At 38.6% G+C, this 26,522-nt stretch overlaps 1 protein-coding gene and 1 non-coding gene across 3 annotated transcripts; both read right to left on the bottom strand.

Moving 5' to 3' along the window:
• Nucleotides 1-65: 65 nt before the first annotated feature.
• On the bottom strand, nt 66-26,522 carry OGA (O-GlcNAcase). 2 transcript variants are annotated; one of them, XM_045802935.2, is made up of 17 exons: nt 26,383-26,518; nt 25,886-26,158; nt 22,522-22,573; nt 22,015-22,112; nt 20,358-20,488; nt 17,838-18,009; nt 16,632-16,730; nt 15,707-15,991; nt 13,234-13,392; nt 12,149-12,762; nt 11,574-11,748; nt 8,277-8,362; nt 7,219-7,323; nt 6,113-6,198; nt 5,648-5,840; nt 3,345-3,504; nt 66-2,227 (listed from the first exon to the last, which is right to left on the bottom strand). In XM_045802935.2, exons 2-17 carry the CDS (start codon nt 26,082-26,084, stop codon nt 2,091-2,093), a joined length of 2,751 nt encoding a protein of 916 aa, XP_045658891.1. In that variant the 5' UTR covers nt 26,085-26,158; nt 26,383-26,518; the 3' UTR covers nt 66-2,090. The 2 variants fall into 2 exon arrangements, with proteins under 2 accessions (XP_045658891.1, XP_045658890.1); XM_045802934.2 differs by having other exon boundaries at nt 25,886-26,522.
• LOC123796055 (U6 spliceosomal RNA) lies at nt 7,026-7,130 on the bottom strand. Its single transcript, XR_006780657.1, has one exon. It is a non-coding gene; the product is annotated as a U6 spliceosomal RNA (small nuclear RNA).

The raw sequence follows: 26,522 nt of genomic DNA, 5'->3' as shown, positions 1-26,522 counted from the left end.
ATCAAAGGCGGGAGAAAAGGTACCAGGCGGAAAAAGCAGGTTTACACAGTACAACACCACACACATTCACTTCAAGTTTTATTTTGCCTCTTGCATGGTCTTCGGATAGTTTTACAGTTCATTTTCTACAGGAACTGAGCTGTGATCTAAACAATCAATGAAATGTCATTCCAACCTTAATAAATATTCATAACCATAGAAGAGAGCATAGCACTTTACCATCCTAGAGTGATGAAGGTGTAGGCCTGGACATCTGTTTCATAGTTAGCATCTATGTTCAGAAGACCAGCCAAATGATTATAAGCCAAGATTAAACCACAAGCAAACTTGCTAAAATCCTGATTCCATAGGCTGACCCTGAAATCCTCCAGATAAATGCTAGAATTGTCTTCTAGTGTACAAAATGTACTTAAAGAGACAACCAAGTGGCACTAAGCTGTTTTAAACAGTATCTTGTACAGATCTTCCCTTCCCCTTAGCCCTTAAAAATGCAAACTTGGTTCCAGCTTTCCAACATCATACCCTTCCATCAGTTAAAGGTTTCTACCCTGAAAATGAAGAGGTCTCCTTCTTCCCCTCCCTTCATCTAACCAATTCAGTGCACACTCACAGGCCCCACCACTAGGTACAATGCTTTAAGATTCAAAGCCCACACTGATGGAATTTCATGAAGGAAAATGTTTCAAGTTTCCTCCTCCTTGCCCCTCCCACGTCAGCTCAAAGTAAAACAGCTGATAACAAAACTGCAGGGAAGCAAGATAACAAAATACTGTTCTGAATCCACGAAAAGTCAGCCAGCCATGATGAAAAAATGAACCCTGCAGAGATTACCTGCTAGCCTCATGCTCAGAACCCTTAAAAACACCAAATCTAAATTAAAAATACATGGAGTTTTCAGAATCTGTGGTTAAAGGAAAAAGAAAAAGGTAACCATAAGTCATTGGTTAAAGTGTGCTCATTGTTTCTTTTAAAAATTAGATAAAAACATGCAAGAATTAAAGACTCTGATTTAATAAAACCAGTTGTAACAGGTCTTAAAATTAAAGGACAACTGATCTCAGGGCAAATGGGACCAATCAGTCCCTGAACCCTACTTGACAGATGTCAAAACTAACATTTCACATACCGACCTGCATCGAGGTTAATTTCCAGAAGTGACTGCGCTTTGCAACACATTGAGTCCCATGAAGTTAGTCTCTCGTACCCAAAGTGGTCAAGGCCTACCTAGCCCTAGGTGGTAGGCACTTCAAAAATAATAAAACTTCTTAAAAAACAAAACAAAAACAAAAACAAAGGGAAAAATAAAGAAAATCCATCTTCCACTGATTTACATTATTCAAAGTGCCATCCTGAACCACACCCTTTCATTTTCAAAAGGAAAAAAAATTACAAAACAGTGACACAAAGCATAGTCAGGTTACAGCTAGTTTATATACAAAAATTTACAAGTTTGCCATTTTTAAGCTTTTGTCACAAACAACTGCACATTTGTCCCTACAAAAGCACAACATGCCTGAACCAATGGTCACTACAAGAGACAATTGGCCATGGCTTTACAAAGAGCAGAAAAACTGCCCCAAATTAAAATCATTTATTCAGCTTAAAACTATGCCACAATCATCCCACTTGGAATCTCTACCCTGAAGCCTCTGAAACCTATGAAATCTTTCTCATTTCTGCCATGTCCCCAAAGAATGAAAGACATTTCATTCAATAAGCCAAAGAGGATGACAAATGATTTTGATTACCCTTATTAGATGAGAAATGCAACCACACTGGATGCAGAACACAGTGCTGACTACATTTATTGAAGACCCCCTCCCTATAAGCCCATGTAAGAGGTCTTGGCACCTAACACAAGACCCAAAAAGGAGGCCCACATCTGTTTCAAACAGGATTTTTGCATTAATACTATCTTCCAACCAGTGAGTAATCTCAAAGTGTGATGGGTGAGTTTTACACAGTCTTCGTTTCCAATCCCAATTGGCTGATTTGTTGCCATTCCAGAGGCTGAACTGCATGAAGACCCCAACCACCACCCACCAGGTGAAGTTAAGAGACTTTCGGACAGTTCAAAGTGCCAAGAAATGTCACAGGCTCCGACCAAGTATAACCACATCCTTTGGAAATCCTTCCATTTTTGCAATTTCAAAACAGCCTAATTTGCTGTAAAATTCCAGAATTCTTTTATCATCTGGTCTCACTTCACAGAAAGCCCCCCGGGAGCCTAGAAATAAAACAAATATTCAAAATGTAAATGTCAATTAGAATCATGGGTAGGAGTTGTGATGAATCTTTAATATATTTCAAATAGATGATAGTAGGAACCTGTCTATACCAGCCCCTAAATTTCATACAATTCTTAAAATTCATATTAATATTCAATTAATATTAATATTTATCAATACCAAATATTGGCAGTGGCAACTATCTTAAGTGATGGATATGTTAAACTAGCTTGAATGTAGCAAGGCAAAGACTATCTCTGTTTAATGTTTTTAATATAAAGTACCTTTGAAGGGCCCACAGGGCAAAGGCCATTCCAGCCTACCTCACAAGTCAATATAACCTGAATATGTTGTACATTCTAAGACATACCTCATCTATTGGCATGATTCCGTTCCAAGCACAACATTGAGAATTACGCTATCTTCAGACAGAGTTGTTTAAATTATTCCACAAAGGGGATACCACTGACTCAAATGATACAAAGATGCAAATAAGCGTACTCCCATGTATTAACAACCCTCTAAGGATTGGTCTCAAACAAGCTGCCCATTTTTGTATTGCACAAGAACCAAAAATAGTTTTTTACACTTCGTAAAGGTTGTGTAAGAAAAGAATATGTAGGGGCATATGACTTGATCTTGGGGTCTCAGTTCAAGCCCCACACTGGGCATAGAGTGTACTTTAAAATAAGTAAACAAAGTCTATAATATTTATTATCTACCCCTTCACAGAAAGTTTTCGTACCACTAATATAAAGCGAAGTATTTCTGAAGGTTGAACTTGGCAAACAAACTCAAAAAAATTGGCAACTCTGCGTTCCTAAATGAAATTTCTCCCCAAGGTTCATTTAATTTTCAATTATCATAGTGAGTCTCCTGGCAAAATAAATTTAACCTCATGTGTTCACTTCTCATTTCAATGGAGCTCAAAATAAGCATTTATAGTGTAAAAGAGCAACATTTTCAAATTATTAATACACGTGCAATTCTTATACCACTAATAATTCAGAAGCCAAACCATAATGTTGGGGAAGGGAATGTAAATTCACCGTAATTTACTTTTTATCCTGTCCCCACTTAGCCCAAACACCAGCAACTATTCGAATATGTACTCACCATTAGCCTTCAGTGAAGACAGGAGGCAAGCCATCATGCTTTTGGCTACACTTGGGTCAGTTACTTTTTTGTGAATATCCATCTTTATCAGAGAAGGGAAGTTGGCAAGGAAAGTTTCTGGCAACACTTCCTGCTCTTCATGGAAACTCAACATTATTTTCTGTAAAAATTTGAAAGAATCTCTTGACTTTTAGCAGCTACTCATTATATATCTATATCCCAACTACAGAACCCAGCAATAGGAAAAGGAGAGTAACATTCAGTAACTCTTCCAGTCATTATATAATTATCACATGAAGAATTAGCTTAAAATTCTAGCATTTTTGCTTTTAAAAGTTTGTCTAAAGGTAATGTGGTATCCTGGAACAAAAAAAAAAAAGACATTAGTGGAAAAACAGGCGAATAAATTGTGGAGTTTATAGTAATGCACTAAAGTTAGTTTCTTAAGACTTGGACAAATGTAGGGACACCTGGGTGCCTCAGTCCGTTAAGCGTCTGCCTTTGGCTCAGGTCATGATCCCAGGGTCCTGGGATCAAGTCCTGTATCAGGCTCTGCATTCTCCCTCTGCCTGTTGCTCCCCCTGCTTGTGCTCTCTTTCTGTCAAATAAATAAAATCTTAAAAAAAAAAAAAAAAAAAGACTTCAACAAATGTAGGAAATGGGTGAGGGGTATACAGCAACTCTGTATTATGTTTGCTCTATCTAAAAATATTTAAAATTTTAAAAAAATTTAAGTTTGTATTGCTTGTACAAAATGTGCATGTAAAAAATATTTGTAGTAGACACCCTGGTCATTCTTTATGTTCCTATGCTGAGAACTGTAATTATCAGACATGAAACAGTGACATCAATAGTTCAACCATCAGCATGCTGTAGTTTTATCCATGTAATCCCGAATTCAGTGAGGCCACTCTACACCACCCCTTATTACACAACCATCTGGCTAGGGGCAGAAGTTAAAAAGTAGTAATAAACTGTAAGAGAATATAAGTACATTTGTATGGGGAAGAGAAGTAAAGAATTTTAGAAAAGGGGAAGAGGAACAACATGGAAGAAAAAAAATAAATGTCACAAACAAAAGGGTCCAAATATGTATCTTAATTTATTAAGCATAAACATTATCAAGAAGGAACTACTTTTAAAAATACATATGCTGATGTATAAAATAAAAGGGTCCAAATATATAAAGTATTTATTGAGCATAAACATTATCAAGAAGGAACTATTTTTTAAAATACAAATGTTGATGTATAAACCAAAATAATTGTAGAGGAAATTGTAGAGGAAAAATTCACTGAAGTTGGGACAGGGCTGACATATGACAAGAAGTGCTCCTATCTGGGGGCACCTGGGTGGCTCAGTTGGTTAAGCGTCTGACTCTTGATCTCAGTTCAGGTCTTGATCTCAGGGTTATGCTGGGTGTGGAGCTTACTTTTAAAAAAAAGAAAAAAAAAAGTGCTCCTATCTGAAAACAGACTCTCAGAGCAGCTCACCCCTATTATATTTTTGTTACAGTGAGAAACATTACCAAGAAGGCAAGTGAGCCTACTGACAACCAAGCAAATGAGAGATTTTAATTACCTAAACTTGCCCTGAGTCCCCAAAGAGGAGACCATTTAAGTCTGGTGTTTCAAAACAGGGAGGGGGAAAAAAAAAAGGTTGTCTATATTTTGTTTTAAGATGAGAAAGTATTTTAACACTTCCAAACAAAAAAAATCCATAATGCTGAGGGAACAATGGAAAATGCCACGCTTAAGGTGGTGCCTGGGCGGCTCAGTTAAGTGTCTGACTCTTGATTTCAGCTCAGGTCAAGATCTCAACGTCATGGGATTGAGCCCCATGTGCCCCACGGCCCCTGCATCCAATGGGCTCCATGCTCAGTGGGAAGTCTAATTCCCTCCCTCTGCCCTTACCACTTAAAATAAATAAATAAATTTTTTTTTTTTTTTTTAAGCGGGGTGGGGGCGCCTAGGTGGCTCAGCTGGTTAAGCATCTGACTCGATTTTGGCTCAGGTCGAAATCTCAGGGGTTGTGGGATCCAGCTCTGCATCAGGCTCCGCTCTCGGAACAGGGTCTGCTTGTCCCTCTCCCTCTGCTCGCATGTGTGCTCTAATAAATTAATTACAGATCTCAAAAAAAAAAAAAAAAAGTCCTGGTATGGTTTAAAAAAAAAAGTATTATGCTTAAGAATAAGCATTAAGAATTCTTTTTTTGTAGGAAATTTAGAAAGCACTGAGATTTTTAAGATGTATCTGCTTACTTTAAGAAAAATTACTGTAATATAATTCTAAACCTGTTATTACCTCAGCCTCAGAGAGTTCTTTGTCACCATTTGGCTTGGTATACTTCTCCTGCATGAAGGGAATCCAGGAAATTTTACATTTTTTAATGAAAGGGGTCACATCTACAGTGCCCAGGGCATAACCACATATGCCATCTTCATCTTCTAGAACAAAACAGTAATCCAGGCTGAGGGAAAGCAGCCCTCCTACTAACCTGCTCAGAAGAAAAGAGGGCAGAGTGAGTTTATAACACAAAACTTCACACTTCAGTGATGTAGGTCTACTGTACTTGAATGGAAGCCTACGGAAACTACATCTGGTGTTAAGAAGAAACTGAAAATAAACATTAACATCCAAATTTTATTAAAACTAAAGTGGAGTTTCTAGAAAACTTTATTTCTAGTCATCACCTCCCCCTCAACCTGATAAACCTGGCTATGAAACGCTACTCCCAAATCCAACAAATCCAAATGCTTCATCACATACTTGTCTCCAATAAGGTCAGGCTGACTTTGAAAAGGTAAACCCACTCCATCGTCATACATTTCTCTGCAAATCTTGTACACGGAAGCCTGAAAATATAATCTAGTTAAGCAACACATCAAGAAAAATAGCAACAGAATTTAATAACGGGACTCATAAGTTAGACCAGACTTCTAGATAGGGAATAACAAAATGCCTGGCCTATCATAAATATTACCTCTGCTTCGTTAAATAAAAATTTATTTACAGAATCATTATTTGTAGTATCAGTAGAGAACATTCATGATTATAGTAAACACAGAACTGCTTCGCTGGGGATAGTTTTAGGTAGTTAAGCAATAGATCCAAAATGCAGCAAATAATGCTGTTGAGTCTCTCAGTTTTGTGTATGTCCAAAATGTTTTAAACATGTTACTGTCTTTAAACAGGCTTGTTGTTTCCTGTATGCCCACTGATACTTCACAACTGAAAATTACAGAATACTATTAGAGAAAATCAGCCAAGGACAACATATCATTTGGACACACTGATTACTTATTAATTCCAACTCTAAATACAGACTTAAAGGACTTAGCTCAAGATGTTATAAGTTCCTTATTAGGTTCTTCCTTAAATATCACCCCTCGTGTGGCTCAATGTTTTAGTTAACTTTTTCACCTCAAGTACCTATTTGAAAACACAGAACTACTTCTTTTCCCCTTTAAAAATATGGAACACGGGGTGCCTGGGTCACTCAGTTGGTTGGGAGACTGCCTTAGGCTCAGGTCATGATCCTGGAGTCCTGGGATCAAGTCCCCCATCAGGCTCCCTGCTCAGTAGGGAGTCTGCATCTCCCTCTGAAGCTCCCCTCTCTCACACTCTCTCTCACGCTCTCTCTCAAATAAATAAATTTTGTTTTTAAATTAAATAAATAAGTAAAAATACGGAACACTTCCCAATTTGCGTGCCATTCTTACACAGGGGTCATGCTAATCTTCTCTGTATCATTCCAATTTTAGCATACGTGCTATGAAGAGTGCACCAGAACTGATTCTTTTAACCAGGGAGTTCAAAGCAAAGTAATGAGTGAGCACCATAACCATATACCAAGTGGGTAGGTAGACAATTACCTCATCTTTAGGAAAATATGGTCTGATAGTATAAACTTTGGAGGTAGGAGTCAGTGGGGGTGGTTGAAAAAAGAGATCATTTGCCCCATCAATTGGCAGCAAACGCTGTGGGAAGAAACAAAAAGGAGATGGATTAGTGTTGGGAAGATATCCATTTCTTTAAATGGGTGTGCACTGCAGATTACCAACTTAACATTAACTGGCTACTGCAGGCAGACCTAAAGAAGAGGGGTGTACTATGCTTTACTAAAATAAACACCTCTTTGCTGAGGGAAGGGGGTGCTTCTGAATAGAAATTACCCAAACTGAGTTACATAGCTTTAGTGGCGTATTAATGGGGATTTAAATTTACAGTAAAAAAAAAATCTATTCCAGTATCACAAATCTATTTTTTTTTTAAACCAATCTTATATAGACCATCTCTGTACTAAAAGATGGCAGAACAGAATGTCAGGAGGAGAGGTTTGGTCTGAAGAGGGTTATCTGTCCAGGAGACGCTTTATCCCCAAAGCAATGCGCTTCAGTTTGCTGCGCGCAGCAGAGCACCTGTTGGGGGGAGAAAAGTAGAGCACCTGAAAAGTCCATGAACAAATTCCAACACCAAAAAGCTTATTTTGTTCAAATTTTCATTAACAGACTGTTCTTTAGAGTACAGTTTTATTTATAAAATAATTGGGAAAGTATCCAAAAGTCCTTTCACCATTCACTTCATAATTATTCATCCTTTTTGCTCATGGAGTTTCCACTGGCAGACAAGCATGCGCGCATTGTGCATTGCGGGCGCAGATTAAAATGGTGTGCGACCTGCAAAGAAACAATGTGAAGTGTACACCTAGAGCCGCTGCGCTTCGCAGGCGCGGGGGGAATTGGCAGCATCTCCTTCAGAAATTACTGTGAAAGAGGAGGAAAATTTGATTTAAAATCCAGCTATGTAACTAAATTGAATTTGGGACTAGAAAGCCTTCGGCAGACCAATCCTTCCAGCCATCTGATGCGCAACATAAGGTTTCTCATAAAACAAAGAAAATGTCAATTCAGTTGTGAATTCATATTGATACCTGGAACTCTCCTGCTAGACCACCTCTAAAGGCCCAGGGTTCTTGGTCTCCAATTAAGAACTGTGCTGAAGAATGACTACGACACCCTGTTGAGATCAGATCCAAGCGGAGAACGTTACGAGAAAGGGGATTTCCTGGGGTCTCAAACGTCCAACACACTAACAAACACTTTGTGGAAATAGCTCTCTAACAATAATAATCCAGGGTTTCAGGACAAGGCTGTGATAATAATTTTTTTTTTTTAATTTGTAACGGAATTTCAATACCAATGTTTTCTTCCTCTGATTAATGAATAATCAATCACTGTAAAGGGTTCTACCCTTTAATTACTGGAAGGAAAGTCAGTCTCAAGTTTGTCTGGGTCAAGTTTATATATTCCCTAGATACAGCTGTAAAAAAAAAAAAAAATCAAGCCAGCTGCTTGCTCTGTAGTGAAATTACAGTAATCATGAAGTGAAATGAATGAGACAGATAAGAAGACATTTTATTATCACAGCCCATGAAGGAATTAAACCTGTCTGAAGTCACATTTTACATTATGAGGAAGGGTACAGGAAGGGAAAAAGGGGGAGGGAGGATTAATCTTGTCAGAAAACTAAGGTCAGCAGAATGAACAAAAGAAACTGTTAAGTAAGTTGACAACAACACGCAATGAAAACTATTTTTCTAACAAGGACAATCCAATTCAGACTTCGCTAATAATAATAGCAGTCAGACAAATTCTAAGAACTAAGCAGAGCCAACTGATGCTCCTAATTTAGCCAGAGCTAAGACATACTTTTCTTAAAAGTATGACAGTATCTGGGCTCCTCTGACTGACCATTATAATCTTTGCATCGCACTGAAGACATGCAGAATGGCAGGGTTTGAGGTCCAGAAGTCAACACTAAGGTCACCACTTAACCAACTTCAGAGGCAATAAAGGAAACTAACAACAAGAAATAATTGAAAGCAAATATTTGGAGGCCAAATCAAAATCACCTGCCTAGTCTTCTGACAAGATAAAGCAGCGCAATATAGTTCTTTTCCATTTGAAGACAGCATTCTACCTCCTGTTCAAGTTAACAGTCTCATCAGTACAAGATATAGTGTGCTAGTCAGACAGTCCCAAAGCAAACTGATTTTTTTGTTCACAATTCTGGCCCATTAAGAGATTATATCCAGGTTTGTCATTTTTTAGGGGTAGGGGTGCTTTAAGAAAACACATAATATGTAAATTTGTAAAATAAATATGAAACAGGGTCAAAATTTAGGCTAAGAGAACATACCCCATTTCATAGCTCAGTGTAAATTTACACTGCAGGAAAAAACTATACTCTCAAACTTTAAGATCAGCCAATTTCCCCTACCCCCCACTTTGAGACTACAACATAACTAGCACTTCCAACTATTACAATAAAAAGCTGCATGTACGAAGAGCTGTGTAAATGAAAACATGGTTAATGCCTCAGTCGCTGCGCAAACGTGACTTCAGTTCATGCCTACTGCCCTTAAATCTGAGCTACCTCACAGATAGAACCTTTCAATTTAAACTAATTAATCATGACGCGCTGTGAACATCTGCCGCTGTCCATCCAATAGTAGTAGACACTTGTGCTGAGGATTCTCCCATCTGTACACAATGGGGAAGAAGATAATAGAAGTCGTTAGTAATCAAAAGTACTGCATAGCCACATTCTTTAAAGGACTGAATGCCAGCTGGACTGGAGAGAGGAGGAAAACAAAGGGTTCTAATCAGTAACTCCCTGAAATTACTATAGATCCATGAAAATACTCTCCTTGTCGTGAGCTTTTTGTAAAGCTATGTGGATGCCAAGACAATTATTTAAAACTTCTAAGATGCTCTGACCTTGAGATTGTGCAATAGTTATCTACACAATTTGGGAAAGCTGACCCCATATTTCCATGGTACAGAAATAAAACCTGAGAGGAAATAGAAACAATACTGTATATAATCAAGAATTTAATTTTTAATAATTCTTGAATTAAAAGCTCAATATCAAATTTTAAATTAAACTTTCCCAAGCTCAAGAATCCAAATCTCAGACTGGAAACTTAAGATTTAAATCCCTGTAAGAGATTTAATTGTAACTCCCTGGCCACAAGCCTGGAAGGCAAATGCTGTCTTCCAATAACCAATATAGAGGTTCTTCCTGAGCCTAAATGCAGATATCACAGAAAAGAGGTGTCTTGGAGCCTTTTAACAAGAGGTAAAAATTCTGTTGTGCTAAATATACAGAAACCCAAAGTTCTATATTTTCAAACTAAAAGAGACACTACTTTTAACTGCTAATTAGTTGTGTCAAAGGAAAGCTATTATTTTTCTTTAATATCTAAGAGTCCAAAAGTATATAGGCAGAAAGTAAGAAATCTCACTGCTACTACTCCTTCATCTACACTCAGTGTTTCACACATCTGTTTCACAACCAAGACCAAGTAACCCATCACAGTGTTTGTGACTACTATGAAAACTATGACATGTCAGTTAGCCTTGCTGCCTGCTGTGTGCTGTATGTAAGTCCATTACATATTCCTTATAGCTGGATTGAAAACCTGGAAATGAAATGAGGTCCCTGGAGAAACTTGGCCATGCTGGTGCTTTTTACCAAGTTTGTTGAGAATTTCCCAAAAAATAAAAATAAAAAAATCAGTTTTCAAAAGAGACATAAGAAGTCCATTTAATGAAGGAGAGATTTTTCAGGGGATTGCAATTTTCATCCCCTAATAAAACCAATTACTTGGTAGAGGAATAAAGAAAAAGCCATGTGAAATAATACCAAGTAGCACCAGAATAGCCTACCACTAAAGCTCGCATGCGCACAGGGCTGGGAGGATAGCTTCCTCTTGCCAGGCCCCTTAGGTCATTTCAGCAATTGTTCTGTTAAACACAGCAATTAATGTTACCAAGACACAGCAAGCAGCAGAGAGCTCACAGTCACAATTCATAGTGTCTCATCTCCAAATCAGGTGAAAGTGCTATACAGAGTTCCATCCAGGAAGCATTCAGTCAGAGCAAGTTAAAGTCAGTACTCTTCTAACACATTTTAAAGATATTTATGCTGAATTAGCCCAAGGGAGAAAAATCACTGTGCTTGATATATTTACGGAGACTTGCATCTCAAGTTTGCCAACAACGGCTAGACCTTTGAAAGAAATCTAAGCAAAGAATTTAAACAGAGTTGAAAAATTTGCCAATTCCTTAAATATTTTTCTCCCTGTGGGATAATCTTTTTTCTTTTTTTTCATTTTTAAGGGACAATATATCTGAGGAAAAGAGATTATTCCTGGTGCACCTACCTAACCACTGTACAAAAGACTTCACCATAGACATTATACTCTTGATATCCCAAACATAGGAGTACATGTCATAAAGGATTGTCCTGTTGGCACAATTGGAGAGCCGAGTGAACATTCCCATCACCAGTCCGCACATCTCCTCAAACTTGGCTGCTCGTGACCGCCATTCTTCAATCTATTGAAGATCAGTAAAAATATGACTCAAAAAACTGCAAAAAACCAAAACAACCTACAACATAATTATAAACTGTTTGTATTATCAGGTACCTGCAACTTATCCTAAACATTAAAGGATCACTGGGCTTAAACTCTTTAGACAAACAATAAATCTGTCTCCCCAAACTGACAAATATTTCTAAAATAATCAACTGTGACTTTTTCATTCCTCACTCTAATGTCAAACTATGGAACTCTATGCACCAGAATCAGCAGAGTCCATATCCACTTTACAGGGCATATTCTAAGATGTGGTCAATTTTCAGAGAGTTACCAGTATACTCACTAAAGGCTTCCTTCATATCATCAGCATGGGGACCCACCCAGGCTAGAGAAGAGGATAAATTAAGCATACTCACTTTTTCAGAGTCTTTTCCTTTGCAATTGACACTGACAACACTGCTATTTGCTCGAAGCCACTGGAACTCCCGTAACATCTGTGCTCCTTTGGGTCCATGCTCATAAGGAAGGTAGAATAGGTCAGCAAGCAACTGCAAATCCTCCAAAGTCACTGGTTCCACAGTGTACAAAGGTTTTTCATTTGGACCTGGCACAAACTGCTCCTTGTTTGTCTGTTCATCAGTCTGCATAGGGGCAATATCGCTAATGCAATCTTCCTGCATAGACATCTCTGGGGATTTTGATTCAGCTATGCTCTCTTTATCTGTGTCCATTGGTTTCAATTCCTCAGCCATTTTAGCTTCAACAATTTCAGTTAGTATTTGACTGTCATTCTTGTGGTCTGTCTCTTCTTGTTTTTCCACTACCATGTCCATGGGTTCCTCATCTGGCTGTTTCTTTTCTTCTTCCTTGGTCAGAGCTGTAGGCTCACCACTCAAGGCTGCCCCCTGGCTCATAATGGGCTCCTGATAAACTGTTGTAACTACAGTTGTGGCATTTAAAGAGGGTGCAGCAACTAAGGGAGTCCCATCAACTACACTTGCTTTAGCTCCACTGTGTGCAACCTGCCTACCTACAAAGAAAAATTACCACAAAGATAATCAGAGTTAGAAACAGAACAAATCAGATCTAAACAAATGTTTTCTTATCATATCTATAACTGGAACCTCAACTTGAGATTCCAAATAATATCTAGCCCTGAGAAAAGTACAATTTCTCTAAACCACCAGGGAGGCAGGGAAGGAAGAGAGGAAAAAAACCCCACGATAAACATCCCCCCCAAATATGTCAATACATATTATTATCTTCTCTTTTGAAGATCTAGATCTAAAAACAATTATTCCAAAAAAGACATTTTTTAAACAAATTAGCATTCCATCAAGATAAAAGCTACTTAAAACCAAAAGTTAAGATTTTGAAGACCTTATTCTCTAGATCCCTTCCTAAATTTTGTTTGGTGGGCCTATGACAGGCACATCAAATGTTCTTTACTTTAGGATTCAACCATGTGATCTAACCCGCTTAAAAGAAGGGCCAAACTTACTGCTATACTGATGAGGTACACCAAACTCCTGCAACCATTCTGTTAAAGCTAACTTTAGAGCCATCTGTGGACTATAGAGCACATCAGTTTCAATATCTTCATCACTGCCTTCATTTTCTAACTTTATCTGGATCGATACAGTACTGTCTTCACTGTCAGCTGCAAAAAAACAAAAACAAAAACAAAAACCATACACAAAAAACAGCTTTAATTATAAAAGTCTCCTGATGAGAGGGACAAATGCAAAACACCAGTTATTAACAGTACAACTAAAGAAACAAAGAATAAGAACTAGAAGAAACCTTAAACATAAAAATGCAAACACAACCTTAACTGAACCACTTCACCTATAAATCATCTAAATGCATTGCTAAATGTAACATCCCACTTGAAATACGGAACATTACGTTTAGAATCACTGGGAAAGTCATTCATAAATGTTCACTGAGTACCAATCATTGGGAATGTGAGGTTTAAGGCACTATGATTTCCATAAAGAAAACATTCCCAACGCTTCAGGGGCTTGTAACTTAATGGGCAAATCATTATGAAAAAATAATAAGCAAATTAATAACTATACTGGGGGAGAAGAGAAAAATCAGTACAGAACCCACATATAAGCACAGATAATAAACACATAATGAAGCTCTGAACCAGGATACTGTTAGAAAAAATTAGGTCTGAACTCTTTGGCTTAGTATCCCAAGCCCTCCTATTCTTAGCATTCCTTTGTATTTCCCTGCATATGGCCCAGTTTGGTTAATATCTACTACTCCTTAATGTGCTTCATGCTCTGCCTTAAAAGAGACAGGAGGTAGACGGGTGCCCAGGTGGCTCAGGTCATGATTCCAGTGTCCTGGGATCGAGCCCCACATCAGGCTCCAGGCTCAGTGGGGATCCTGCTTCTCCCTCTCCTCCTGCCTGCTGCTCTCCCTGCTTGTGCTCTCTAATAAATGGAATCTTTAAAGAAAGAGAAAGAGAGAGAGAGATAGGAGGCAGGTGCCATGTATACAGAGAAGACTGAAATTTCATTTTTTAATGGGTAGAGTCCACAATGACTGAGCCTTAATGGGAGGTATTAACCCAATAAACAGAATTGGAAGTAGGATTACAGAAATCAGGAAAAAACAACTGTATGCCTACATACCACACCCAAGCATCATGTGACATTCCCAAACCTCCTAAATGGGCCAAAATTCAGATAACTTCAAATTTTTCAGTGTCCAGTGTTTTCATCTCTTGCCTACCAACCCTTTAAGGCTCAGAACCCTTTACTCACACTTTGATGCAGTTTAAGTATTCCCTCCTCTATGAGATTGTTTCTTACCACCACTTCTGCTTAGCAGAGGTAATAACTCTCTCCTCTGTATTCCCACAGCACTTTGTAGACAACTGCCTCAGCATTTATCAAACCATACCACAGTTGCCTATATGCTTTATTCAAAACCAGACTATGTTCTTCGAAAGTGGGGACTACTTTATTCTTTGCATCTTAGTGCCAGGAAGGTGCACTTGCCACATCTTAGTATGTGTTTAAATGTCAATAAACATGAGGCACCTGGGTGGCTCGGTTAAGCATCTGCCTTCGGCTCAGGTCACGATCTCAGGGTCCTGGAAGTGACCCATATTGGGCTCTCTGTTTGGCAGGGAGTCTGCTTCTCCCTTCCTCTCTCTCCCTCTGCACGCCCCCTCCCTCTAATAAATAGATTAATAAAATCTTTAACAATAAATAAATAAATGTCAATGACTAAACAACTTAGCCAGAATTTTCTTATTAAAATGCAACTGGGAAATTTTCATGAATAAAAAATTAGTAAGCCAATGTCTAAAATGAGAATACAGAATACATTCTATAAATGTAAGCTGAAATCTAAAAGATAATACGAAGTAATTCTGAATGATAGTCAGTCATCTTAAACATCTCATTTAATGGGCACCGAGGTGGCTCACTTGGTTAAGTGTGTGCCTTCAGCTCAGGTCATGATCCCTGGGTCCTGGGATTGAGTCCCACATTGGGCTCCCTGCTCAGCGCAGGGGAGGGTCTGCTTGTCCCTCTGCCTGCTTCTCCCCTGGCTTGTGCACTCGCTCGCTCTCTCTCAAATAAATTAAATTAAATTAAATATCCCATTTAATAAAAATCACCAGAAAACACAAACTGAATCAGAATAATTCTAAGGATAACAAGAACACTCAAAGACTAGTTTGTATAGTACTCAGATTTCAAAGACTGAGTCACATTTTAAAAGCAAAGAACTGGGGGAAAGAGGGAAGCAAATAACTAAGGCCAAGAAGTTATTAAATAATTTGTCCAAAGCCACTCAGCCCTTCTTCTATCACATATGTACGTCAATCATAGGACTAAACAACACACTTTAAAAACCTCTGAAGTTATGACAAAAGAACACATACTTGCCAATAGCTCTAGTTAACTCCAGCTCTCCCCCCAAAGTCAGGGATTAAGCCGTCTACTTACTCATCACCACATCTTTTCTCACTCCATTCATGTTTGATTTGTACCAGGTGGCAAGGGTGTGGATAGCAACATAGTTGGCTTCAAATTCACAATTTGGATTAGTAAGGACTCCTTTTAACCTTGGGATGAGTTCTGTGGATCTTCCTTTGTATGGCCCTAGAAATAGTCTCTTCTGATCATAATCATTAGCATGAATGTTATCCCAGATTACTGGAGCTCTCTTAATAATCTTAGAAACCTCTTCAATGGACTCCACCGGAATTTCTTTAGAAACAACTTTGGGACCTAGAAATAATGATGACCATTTGTTAAAAGACCCTCAAACATGATTCTTCAAATATATTCAATTTTTCATTGTATTTTGTGATTTATGTACGTATATATATACACACACATACACACACACTTTCTAACAATTTTTCTTTTCAAAGTAACACAACATGTATTTTTTACTCAGTTTTACCCAATAGCCCCCCAGTATTTCTTCAGATCACATTTCTAGAAATGGAAGTAGTAGTATAAAGATAAGAGGTTTGTGCAGGTTTCCTCATACTGATAGTTAAGAAACAAATTTTCATGTAAACAGTTTCTTTTTCCATTATAATACAGCTTGTGATTACTAGCTGACAATCCAGCGTGATAGCTTTTATTTGATAAAATAAAACTCTCCCTTCTAAGGCTGAGATCAGTACCCTTTAGCCCAGGTTCCCCATTATTCATCAACAACCTATAACTCAGATTCACTGCAAAATCCTCAAGATGTTTTTTATACTAAATGAAGAATGTATACTTCATAAAAGAAAGACTTTTAACAACAAAGTTTTCTGGTTCAGACTCAGTTTTCAAAAAGTATCCAATTAACCAGAACCAATTTTTTTAAGTTGTAGTTATCTGAAGTTTTACTGTATAAAATCTAAAGACTTACCTGTCCAAAGCACCTCAATCCCAGGTAGAAGCTTTTCACCCACAGTCCTTAAGTAAGGAGACTGAGACACATTTGGATAACAGAAAGTGCCACAATATTCTGAATGTAGGAGAAAAAATTAAGTAAAACAGTCAGGAATAAAATGGTCATGGGTTTTTAAATGCGGGGGAAAAAATGTCTACCAACTCTAAATTCTTTTCATCCAAATGATAAAGAGCCTCCATGTCCTATCCCAAAGGAAGTAAACTAAAGTGGGTAGTTCATTAAAGACTCAACTCAAAAAAATAAAAATGACTCAATTCATAAAATCTGATATTCTTCCTCCAATAATACAGACTGATCCTTATGACCCATACTTCTGAATTGCCTACATTTCTCAATAACAACTAGAGGCCAAACAGAACAAACTGATAATCATAAGAGAAAAAAATGCAACATTATGCCCATGGCTATTAGTACTCAACAGCAAGTAAATTGTGATTTGCAGTGAATTAAGTATTTCCCACTATAACCTTATTAAACATTATTTGAGTACTCATATAGTATCAAACCACTGAGATAAGGTTCATGGCTCACAGTACTTTAAAACAGACATACACATGAAGTTAAATAAACTCAGACTAAAATTTCTTAGAACTAATTTATCTCTTCCTGAAAAAGAAATCAAGTCAGGGGAAATTTCTTATAAGCCAAATTTTGAGGGGGAACTAAGAGAGGCTAATACATTTTCAATGGAAGGAACTAGAGGGGGGAGGAATGGGGGGAAAATTAGCAGTTTTCTATGCTGACTACTGGAAATAAGAGCCCAGATGGAAGTGGGAAGAGTGAAAAAGGATACAGATAGGCATAGGCAGAAAAAAAGGAACAAGTAGGAGGAAATGAGAAGTGACTAAGTTAAAAGCAATGTAAATTTGCTTTTTCCTAGTCTTTCATTTTGATAATACTATCCTTTCTTCAATCCTGAAAATGTACTGTTCAGATACTGCCAGTACTAAACATACATGAAATCTTTTGCTTGTTCAGTTGCCATTTATTAGTTCCTAAAATTTCTCCAGTGTAACTCCTTGAGAAATGTCTTTAGAAGAATTCCGACCTTTATACACCACCAAAGGGAGAGGGGACAGCGCAGTAAAACCCATACGTGATTCTTTGAAAGTGATGCATTTCAAGAAGACTAGTTAAATATAAAGCTATTATATACAATACCTGTGGGACAGAAGAGGAAAGTTTCTGGTTCTCCTAGGTATTGATAAATTTCATTTGTGATGGAGACCTGGGCATGAGCAAAAGAACTGAATACTTCTTTGTCTGCTGCACACATATTATGGTCAATATCATCAAAAAGCAAGGCAAAAGACCTGCACCCAAACTGAGAAACCTAGAAAAGGTAAAACAAACAAAACAATAAAAAAACCTAAGATGTTTTATAGTAGCTTTTTATTTTTTATTTTTTTAAGATTTATTCATTTATTTGTGAGAGCTCGCGTACGCACAAGCAAGCAGGGGGAGGGGCAGAGAGGGAGAAACAAGCAGACTCCCTGCTAAGCAGGGAGCCCAGAGTGGAAATGGGGCTCAATCCCAGGACCCCCAAGATCATGACAAGAGCTGAAACCAAGAGTCAGGCACTCAACCAACTACAGCCACCCAGGCGTTCCTTCAGCAGCTCATTTTAGAGTAAAAATATAAGAGGCGGCTGGCTCAATCAGTAGAGCATGCAACTCTTGACCTCCGGATCTTGAGTTCGAAGCCCCACACTGGGTGTAGTGCTTACGTAAAAAACAGGATTCCAAACATTAAAGTAGACACTTAATAGTTGTACCTAAAGTCAAACATTTTCCTTAGAATGTTCAGAGCCAAAACTACTGCTTTTTATATTTTCTATGTTAAACAGCTAGACAAGTTTGGGAAACATTTTTCATTTGGATTTGAATGCAATATGTTCCAACAAAGCTTCAACAATATGGCCTATCCTACCTCCTTGGCTGATGATTATAGAAGACCAAACAGACAGAAAAATACGAAAACACAAACGATAAATGAACTCAAGAGGCGAAAAACCTAGCCCTGTTCTAGTCCCAAAGACACGATGATCTTAATTACTCTCTGCACATAAACCTAACTAGTCCACGAATCTGAAGGAACATAGCAGTAGTATATCAATGAACAGGAAAATAGCCTCTTAGAAAGCCTGGGTGGCTCAGGCAGTTGAGCGGCCGACTCTTGATTTCTGCTCAGATCATGGTCTCAGGGTTGTGAGAATGAGCCCCACATCTGTGCTGGGCGTGGAACTGCTTAAGATTCTTTCTCAAAAAAAAAGAGAAAAGATTCTCTCTTCCTCTGTCCCCCACCACGCTCTCTCCAAAAAAACAAACAAACAACAACAAAAAAAACAAAAACATATTCATGGAAATTTAACCTCCCTATTAAGTTTTTAATCATCTTAATACCATCAATAATATAAACCTTTGCCGGGGTGCCTGGGTGGTGCGCTTGGTTAAGCTTCCAACTCAGTTTCAGCTCAAGTCGTGATCTCAGGGTTGTGAGATCAAGCCCCAAGTCAGGCTCTGTGATCAGTGTGGACTCTGGTTAGCACTCCCTCTTCTTCTCCCTCTGCCCCCCCACTCTCTTTCTTAGATAAATAAATAATAATAAATAAAACATATAAATAAATAAGGAATAAATAAATGATAAAATATTTTAATAAATATAAATAAGAATAAATCTTTTAAAAAATATGAACCTTTCCCTAAAGAAACATGCACATGTATATATGTATTACGTATCAGCTAATTTACCAGAAAAGATTTTTTTTTTAAAAGATTTATTTGTCAGAGGAGAGAGAGAGAGAGCGCAAGAGCAAGCACACACAAAAGCAGGGGGAAAGGGAGAAGCAGGCTCCCCACTGGGCAAGGAGCCCGATGCAGGACCTAATCCCAGAACCCTGGGATCATGACCTGAGCGGAAGGCAGATGCTTAACTGACTGAGCCACCCAGACATCCCAAGATGTGCAGCTTTTATGTTAAGCAGAATTTACAGTTTACATGTCTACCTAGTCTGTTTTCCTTCTAATCTTGGGAAACCAGCCAACCATTTCCAGACTGAATTACATCTCTTGTTCATATCAACCGAAGGACCTGATGTCTAACAGGTAAAACTCTGTTTCTATAACCTTGGTCACAAATTCAGTCAAGTACCCTATAATATACAGAGTTTCTCAAAATGTGATTCTGGACAACCTGAATTCGGAGATAAGTCCCCACTCCAAGTTCGTATTTCCATCCCAAGTCAGTTTAAGAAACTGGAAAAGGACCCTATCAGCATTCTTTTAAGCATCACTTCTAAGCATTTCTTTTAAGGCAGTTCTCATGCAAACTAAACTCTGAGAAGCACTGGTACCTCTAGTAAAGCTCTCTTGACTCACAAAATATCCTTCTATGAAAAGCATTAAAGTAAAAAAATTGTATAGAAGCAAAGATTCGGTTTCCTTTTTTTTTTTTTTTTTTTTTTAAGTAGGCTCCATGTCCAGTGTGGAGCCCAACATGGGGCTTGAACTCATGACCGTGAGATCAAAACCTGAACTGAGATCAAGAGTCAGACACTTAACCAACTGAGCCACCCAGGCACTCCAAAATTTGGTTTCCTTTTAATTTCATAAAAGCAACTCAGAAAACTTTTAGTTTCAAATACCAAGTTAGGGAAAAATAATGAAAAAGTAACGAAGTTACCTGGTCCAGTTTGCGTTTCAATGTAGATACTTCCTTGGGATTAGAAAAGGTAATATCCAAACCAGGTGAGATAGCATAGATGAACTCTATCTCATATTCCCGTGCAGCAGAGATGAGAGTCATAAGTTGCTCTAAAGAAGAGAGTCCATGTTTTTAGAAAGCAGCACAGAAAACTAAAAGAACCTTCACCTTTCACCTAAAGAGGTCATTTTCTCCAATTTGCAAGAGCTCAAGAAAAGTCCCTTACGTTTTACAAGACTGCCATGTCCACTGTGACAGTAAGCCAGACAAAATGCCACAAACCTCATGTGACTTAATGTCACCCTAAAATCAATGAACATTCTCTTCCTTTCACTGCCATTTCTCAAAAATATTAAATTAAGCATCACTTCTCTTACTGAATATAAACCATTTTTATTTCCTACAGTATTTGAGATGGGTTTTTTGTGGTCTCTGAACAAATCAAATTCTTAAATAAAAAAATCTACATATAACTACTTTATAATTTGGGAAAAAAAAGAAAAACATGTTTTTAACAACCAGGGTTAAGTGATGGCCTTAACAATCATTATCCTTTTAAGTTTTTAAAATGTGATAGACAATTTTCCTAAGTAAAATAAAATCCTATTCTATATACCACAGAATGTATCTTCACATAACTTTCAGTGGTATCTCAAAATAGTCATTTGACTATATTTTGATTATTGATCACATAAAATTTCATTACCAGCACCACCAAAAAATAATTAAGTTGAACACACACTTAAATTATATAGAGAAGTAACAACACTAGATGGAGATGGAATACATTTTAATTGCTTCTTCATAATTTAAGAAAACTTTCTTCAGTGCCTTGGCTGCTCTCTGTAACCAAATATCTTGTTAGCTGCATGTATATACCATTTAATTCCAAGTATAAAAATGTTTCGTAATTTACAAGTCCCCAAAGAAAAACACCACTTATCTCATTTATAAGGAGGTTCTGTAGTGTACTACCTTATTTACAAATTTTATGTACTTAACTCAACGTAAGATGACACATAACAAGGATAGTTTGTGTAACAAGGATAGTATAAGCCCAGACTAGGGTGAGGTCTTTATTTTAAATAAAGAAAGGGCAAGTAATCAAGTAGTCAAGACCAAGCCACACTTGAGTCCAAAGCAAAAGGATCAGTAACACTGATCCTGTCTTTACTTAAAATTTGGTATCTTGTTCATGGATTTTTTTTGCATTAATTTTGGTTTAAAAATTGCATAAGATATTATTTATCTTGACCACTGATATTTTTGGAGTCCCTTAAACTTTGCACTCAAGGCAGGTGCCTCACTTGCCCTGCCGTAGGCCTAGCCCTGCTTCAGCACCTCTTTGTCCAGTGACTTACTGTTCAGACCACTGACAGAAGTTAAAAAGTACAATTTATGATTAGAGAACAGGTGCAAGTCAGACTGACATAACTATGAATCATACCATGGCTGTGCACCGTTAGTGCTACTCTTTCAATCTACACTACAACTCACGCAAAATTATCAAAAAGAAGAAAAGGAAACTATCTACAAAGAGAAAATGAAATAATAAAAATTTTTGTACAACTACATTTGAAATATAGCTGTTTTCCTAAGATATTCTGAATTTACGGATTAAAAAGAAAAAGATTACCAGCTTCCTCCACTGAATACATCTCTCGCCAAAACATCCTATGTTTGTAGTCATCTTTTGGGGCATACAAGTATGTATTTAATTCCCATTTCTGGAGCCTTCAGGGGAAAGAAAATTACATGTGTATAAACAGGCAACAAGTATAGGCTATAAATCACAATTTTTCCCTTTTCTTAGAGCATCTCCATCTCTTAAACAGTTAATAATATTCTGGGGCAGTAGCTTTTAACCTTTTCGTAATCCAATAGAAATATATATAAAAAAATCAAGTATTACAAGAAATGTCAACATATTAAAAAACAGCAGCTCTGAGTGACACAGGTGAAGCCCAAAACCTATTCAAAACCCCTGGCATAGGTGAAGCAGAGGTAAAAGACCAAGGTAAAATTAACTTCTGCAACTGAGAAATCATCTAAATGCAACTCGCCTACTCAGTGTTAGTTTTTCCTCAAACAAAAAGGAAATGTTAATGGTTTAAGACTCTCCTTCAGAAAGAAAAAAAATTACCTTCTAAAGAGTTCTTTTCTCTGTTCCATAACCCAAGGTCTTCCATAAAATCCTAGATTCAAAGTAAGAATGAAATTATTTTCAAGTTTCAAAATGTGGTAAACTGTTGAGAAAAGCAGATTACAAAACATACAATATAATCCCATTTTGTAAAAAAGCATGTACAATATACCAGCATCTGAAGGATATTTAGTAAAACATTAAGGTGTCTTTGGATGGTGATGTTATGACTTTTATTCCCTTTTTAAGGTAAATTTTCTGATTTTTCTACCATTAACACTTACTACTTACACAAGAGATATTTTTAAAACACCTAAACATCATCTCTTCTCAGTGCCAAAAAAGACCAAAGATGTTTAAATCTAACCTTTTTCAAATTTTTTTTTTAAGTCTCTACACCCAGTGTGGGGCTTGAGCTCACAATCCCAAGAACAAGAGTCACATGCCCCTCCGACTGAGTCAGCCAGGCACCCCTAAAACTAACTTTTCATTATTTTCTTTAAGTAATCTCCACATCCAATGTGAGGCTTGAACTCATGACCCAGAGATCAAGAGCTGGATGCTCTACTGACTGACCCAGTTAGGGTTAGGCACCCCGAAACCTAACTTTTTAAAAGATCTCAATCAATTACAACATAGGAAGGAGAAGCAAAGTAATCCACAACGGATAATTTTAACAATTACCACCTGAGAGAGAAGTAAACTTTAGAGTGGGGGTGGGAGAGTAAAAAGATAGGGGGAAAAAAACCAGGAAGAGCATTAGAAAAAAAAATCTGATCGAACTAATTTTATGATCACCTTTTTTTTTTTTTAAGTTCCTGATATAATAAAAGTGTCCAAAAATGCCTTAAAATACATTCACAACAAATTCAACAGTGGAGCTCAATTCCAGAGCAAAGGTCTGAACGACTGGAAATTCAAGAATGTGACTTGCTCCACTGTCCCAGAAGGGGGCAAAGCACTACTAACACATATTGCAGGAAACAAATCTGCAGAGGAACTACTTAAGTTGCGGTATAAGCACCAAACTGGTATTTGCAGCCCCCTTGTGTGCTAATCACACCTTACAGCTTGCCTAACCTTTATTTTCCATCTCAGTCTAATCACCTGCAAGAGGTAAAGACAACCTCTCAGGAGTATTGAAGACGGTTAAGATTGTATCATGAACACAAAATGCTCTTCGCATACTCGCAAGTACGCACACACAGTCTACTTAAGAGACTACCTAAAACTGAAATTTCTGTAATGCATTAAACTCCAATCTCTAGACAGGATGGTTACTCTGCGCCACAAACATGAACAATGACAACCAAAGAAAAATTCATTGCATACCTATGTATGAAACTGCAGCACTTTGAATCTTGACAATTCAGTGTTACAGCTTACCAAGTAATTTAAAACATCAGGTAAATTTTATACAAGTCTTTCTAGATTTCCTACAACACGTGGCATTAGCATTTTTCTCTTAAAGGAATAGGCATTAAACACTTCAATTGCTTCAATAAATAAACGAAACATTTTATCTTCAGAAACCCTAACTTTGCTGAGAGTCAGGTTGGTTCATGGTTTCAGTTAACTGTCACCACAAAGAGGAAAACAGTGCTATTACATGACTTATAACCAACAAAAGTCCGTGAGGGAAAGAAAATTTTTAAAAAGGAATCCTGCCAATACCTACAGTATTTCCTTTCTTCATTCATTTTCATTTTAAGAATGGTACCAACTTAGAACTAACTACGCGCCCCCCAACAAAATCAGGTGCTCAGTCACCAAGAAAAAAATATATACAGAGGGAGGAGGAACAATAGATGACAGACAACTCTATTCTCTGAGTAGTTTCCTTTCAATACTATTCTGAAAAAAAACAAACCAACTTACTTAAACCACAACGAGATTTTCTCCATAATTACTGAAGATGTAACAGGCAAGTTTCCTTAGCTTCATTTCTAGTCTAGCTCTAAAATTTCTATATCCCCTAGAACTCCTTCTCAACCCTCCACCCCAAGATCTGTGATGACGAAATACAGACTTTTTCTAGAATCTCCCTGCACAGAAACAAACCCAAATGAATACACCAACAGATTAAGCGACACAAAGTAATCATGTTTACAAAAACACTGACTCCAATCAAATACATGAGTAGTTTTTCATTGTCTTTCCCCCAAATTCTGCAAGACCTTTAACTTGTGAATTATTTCACTCCGTACTGTAGCTACATATTAGTCTGTTCTCCCCTATAATTAAGTTTTATCTAAAATACTACAACCACCACCCATCCCTCCAATGAATATATATGCTAACACTGGAAAAGCTGAAGCTCTCAACCAACAGGGCAATCCTTCTATTTCTTCATACTTTTTTGGTTTTTTATAAAGATTTAGACAGCGTTACCCCTATGCACACCATTATGTATTAGAGACAACTAATAAAGCAGACAGCCAGGAAAGTCGAGGTAGGCCAGAAGACTTCAGAGAATTAAAATACATTCTGTATTCAAGGAAAAATCGATAATGCAAGTAACTCATGCTTCCATATAATGTTCAGTTAAATATCTGTCCACTGTATTCATAAACTGTGATGGTCTTCAGGCCATTTTCCCCAACGACCCAGAAAAGAAAAAACAAAACACCTGGCATTCTTTTGAAATGGGAAGGGAGAGTCAGAAGGACATTTTTAATCCTCTTCTGCAGTCCCTAAATTAAAATTTTGTATTTCTGATACTATTCAAGTCAAAGCTTCATCCCCCTGAGCCAAAGCACAGCAGTTGGCAAAGGACAATTTTCTAGGCTTCTAAAGAAAATCCAAAGGGTGGGGGCGTGGGAATGGCCACCAAAAAACAAAAACAAAAAACAACAAAAAGCTAAGCAAAAGGGAATTTGTAAAACCCTAGGCCGACCGTGCGTCTCTTCACTCCAGGAATACAAGCACATCTGTATGGGCTGATTTTTTTTTCCCCAAAGGGTGCGGACAGCAGCACTACATACGTTTTATCATGAGAGACCACCCTAGGGAACAAGATCGCGAGGTACAGAGACGTACAACACGGAGCCTAAGAGCAGGCTCCTCGCCGCCGCCTCCGCAGGAGCAGGCCTGGCTGCAGCCCAAGGCGGGTGGGGTCAGGCCAGTTAATAGCCAGAGGGGAATTCAACGCTGCGTAACAACGTGAGGGGAGAGGCGTGCGTGAGGAAAGACTTGCCACCTTCTCGCCTCTCCCGTCGTCTCAGTAGGGTCAAGTTTCAGAGCCAAAGAAGTGACACCCTTTTAGAGCCTCCTAAAGCACCCCCTTCACGAAGAGAGAATGTGTTATTACCGGGGGGAAACCGGAGGGAGGACGCTATCGCCCAGCCCGCGCCAGAGCGCTCACCTTCCACTACGCCACATAGGAACCTCCGAGCCCCTCCTGCCGCCCCGGCCACCGCTGCTCCCCCGGCCCCGGCTGGGTTGTCGTCTCCAGGGGCCGGAGCTGCTGGCGGCTCCAACGATGCCCCCGCGGAGACGGCAGGGTTGGAGTTGAGCTCGCTCTCCCGCTCCTCCAGCGCCGCCTGGCTCTCCTTCTGCACCATCCTCCTGCCCCCAGCCGCCGCCACCTCTGCGGGTCCTCCTCGGCCTCCGTCCGTTGGGCCGCCGGCCCGGAGCCCTAGAAAGGGCCTCGGCTCCAAACGCGCGCCCTTCCTGCTCCTTCCCCTCCCCCTCTACCCTTCCCCCTCCCTCTCCGCAGGGACCCGAATGCCCGGATGAGAAGGGCGGCGGCACCGGCGCGAGCCCTTTGTCAGCCGCTGCCTCAGCCTAAGCTGGGGAGCCGGAAGTCTAAGCGGAGAGCGAGGCCGCGACCTCTCGTCCCCTGGAGGCAGATGGCCAAACCTCCTTTTCTTGTTCGCAGTTAGCCTCTGCTGCCTCCGGATAATCTCAGTTCTTCCACTGTTTGCCTCCCGAAGCCCCTAGGTCTCCTCCACCGCCGCCTCCACCGCCCGCTTCCTGTTTATCCGCACTGCGCATGCGCC

This window comes from Ursus americanus, chromosome 6 (genome assembly GCF_024610735.1).
Source record: "Ursus americanus isolate L20-20 chromosome 6, mUrsAme1.1.p, whole genome shotgun sequence".
In the NCBI taxonomy this organism is placed as follows: Eukaryota; Metazoa; Chordata; class Mammalia; order Carnivora; family Ursidae; genus Ursus; species Ursus americanus.
The sequence above is the reverse complement of the archived record's forward strand: the minus strand, read 5'-3'. Positions and strand labels throughout refer to the sequence as shown.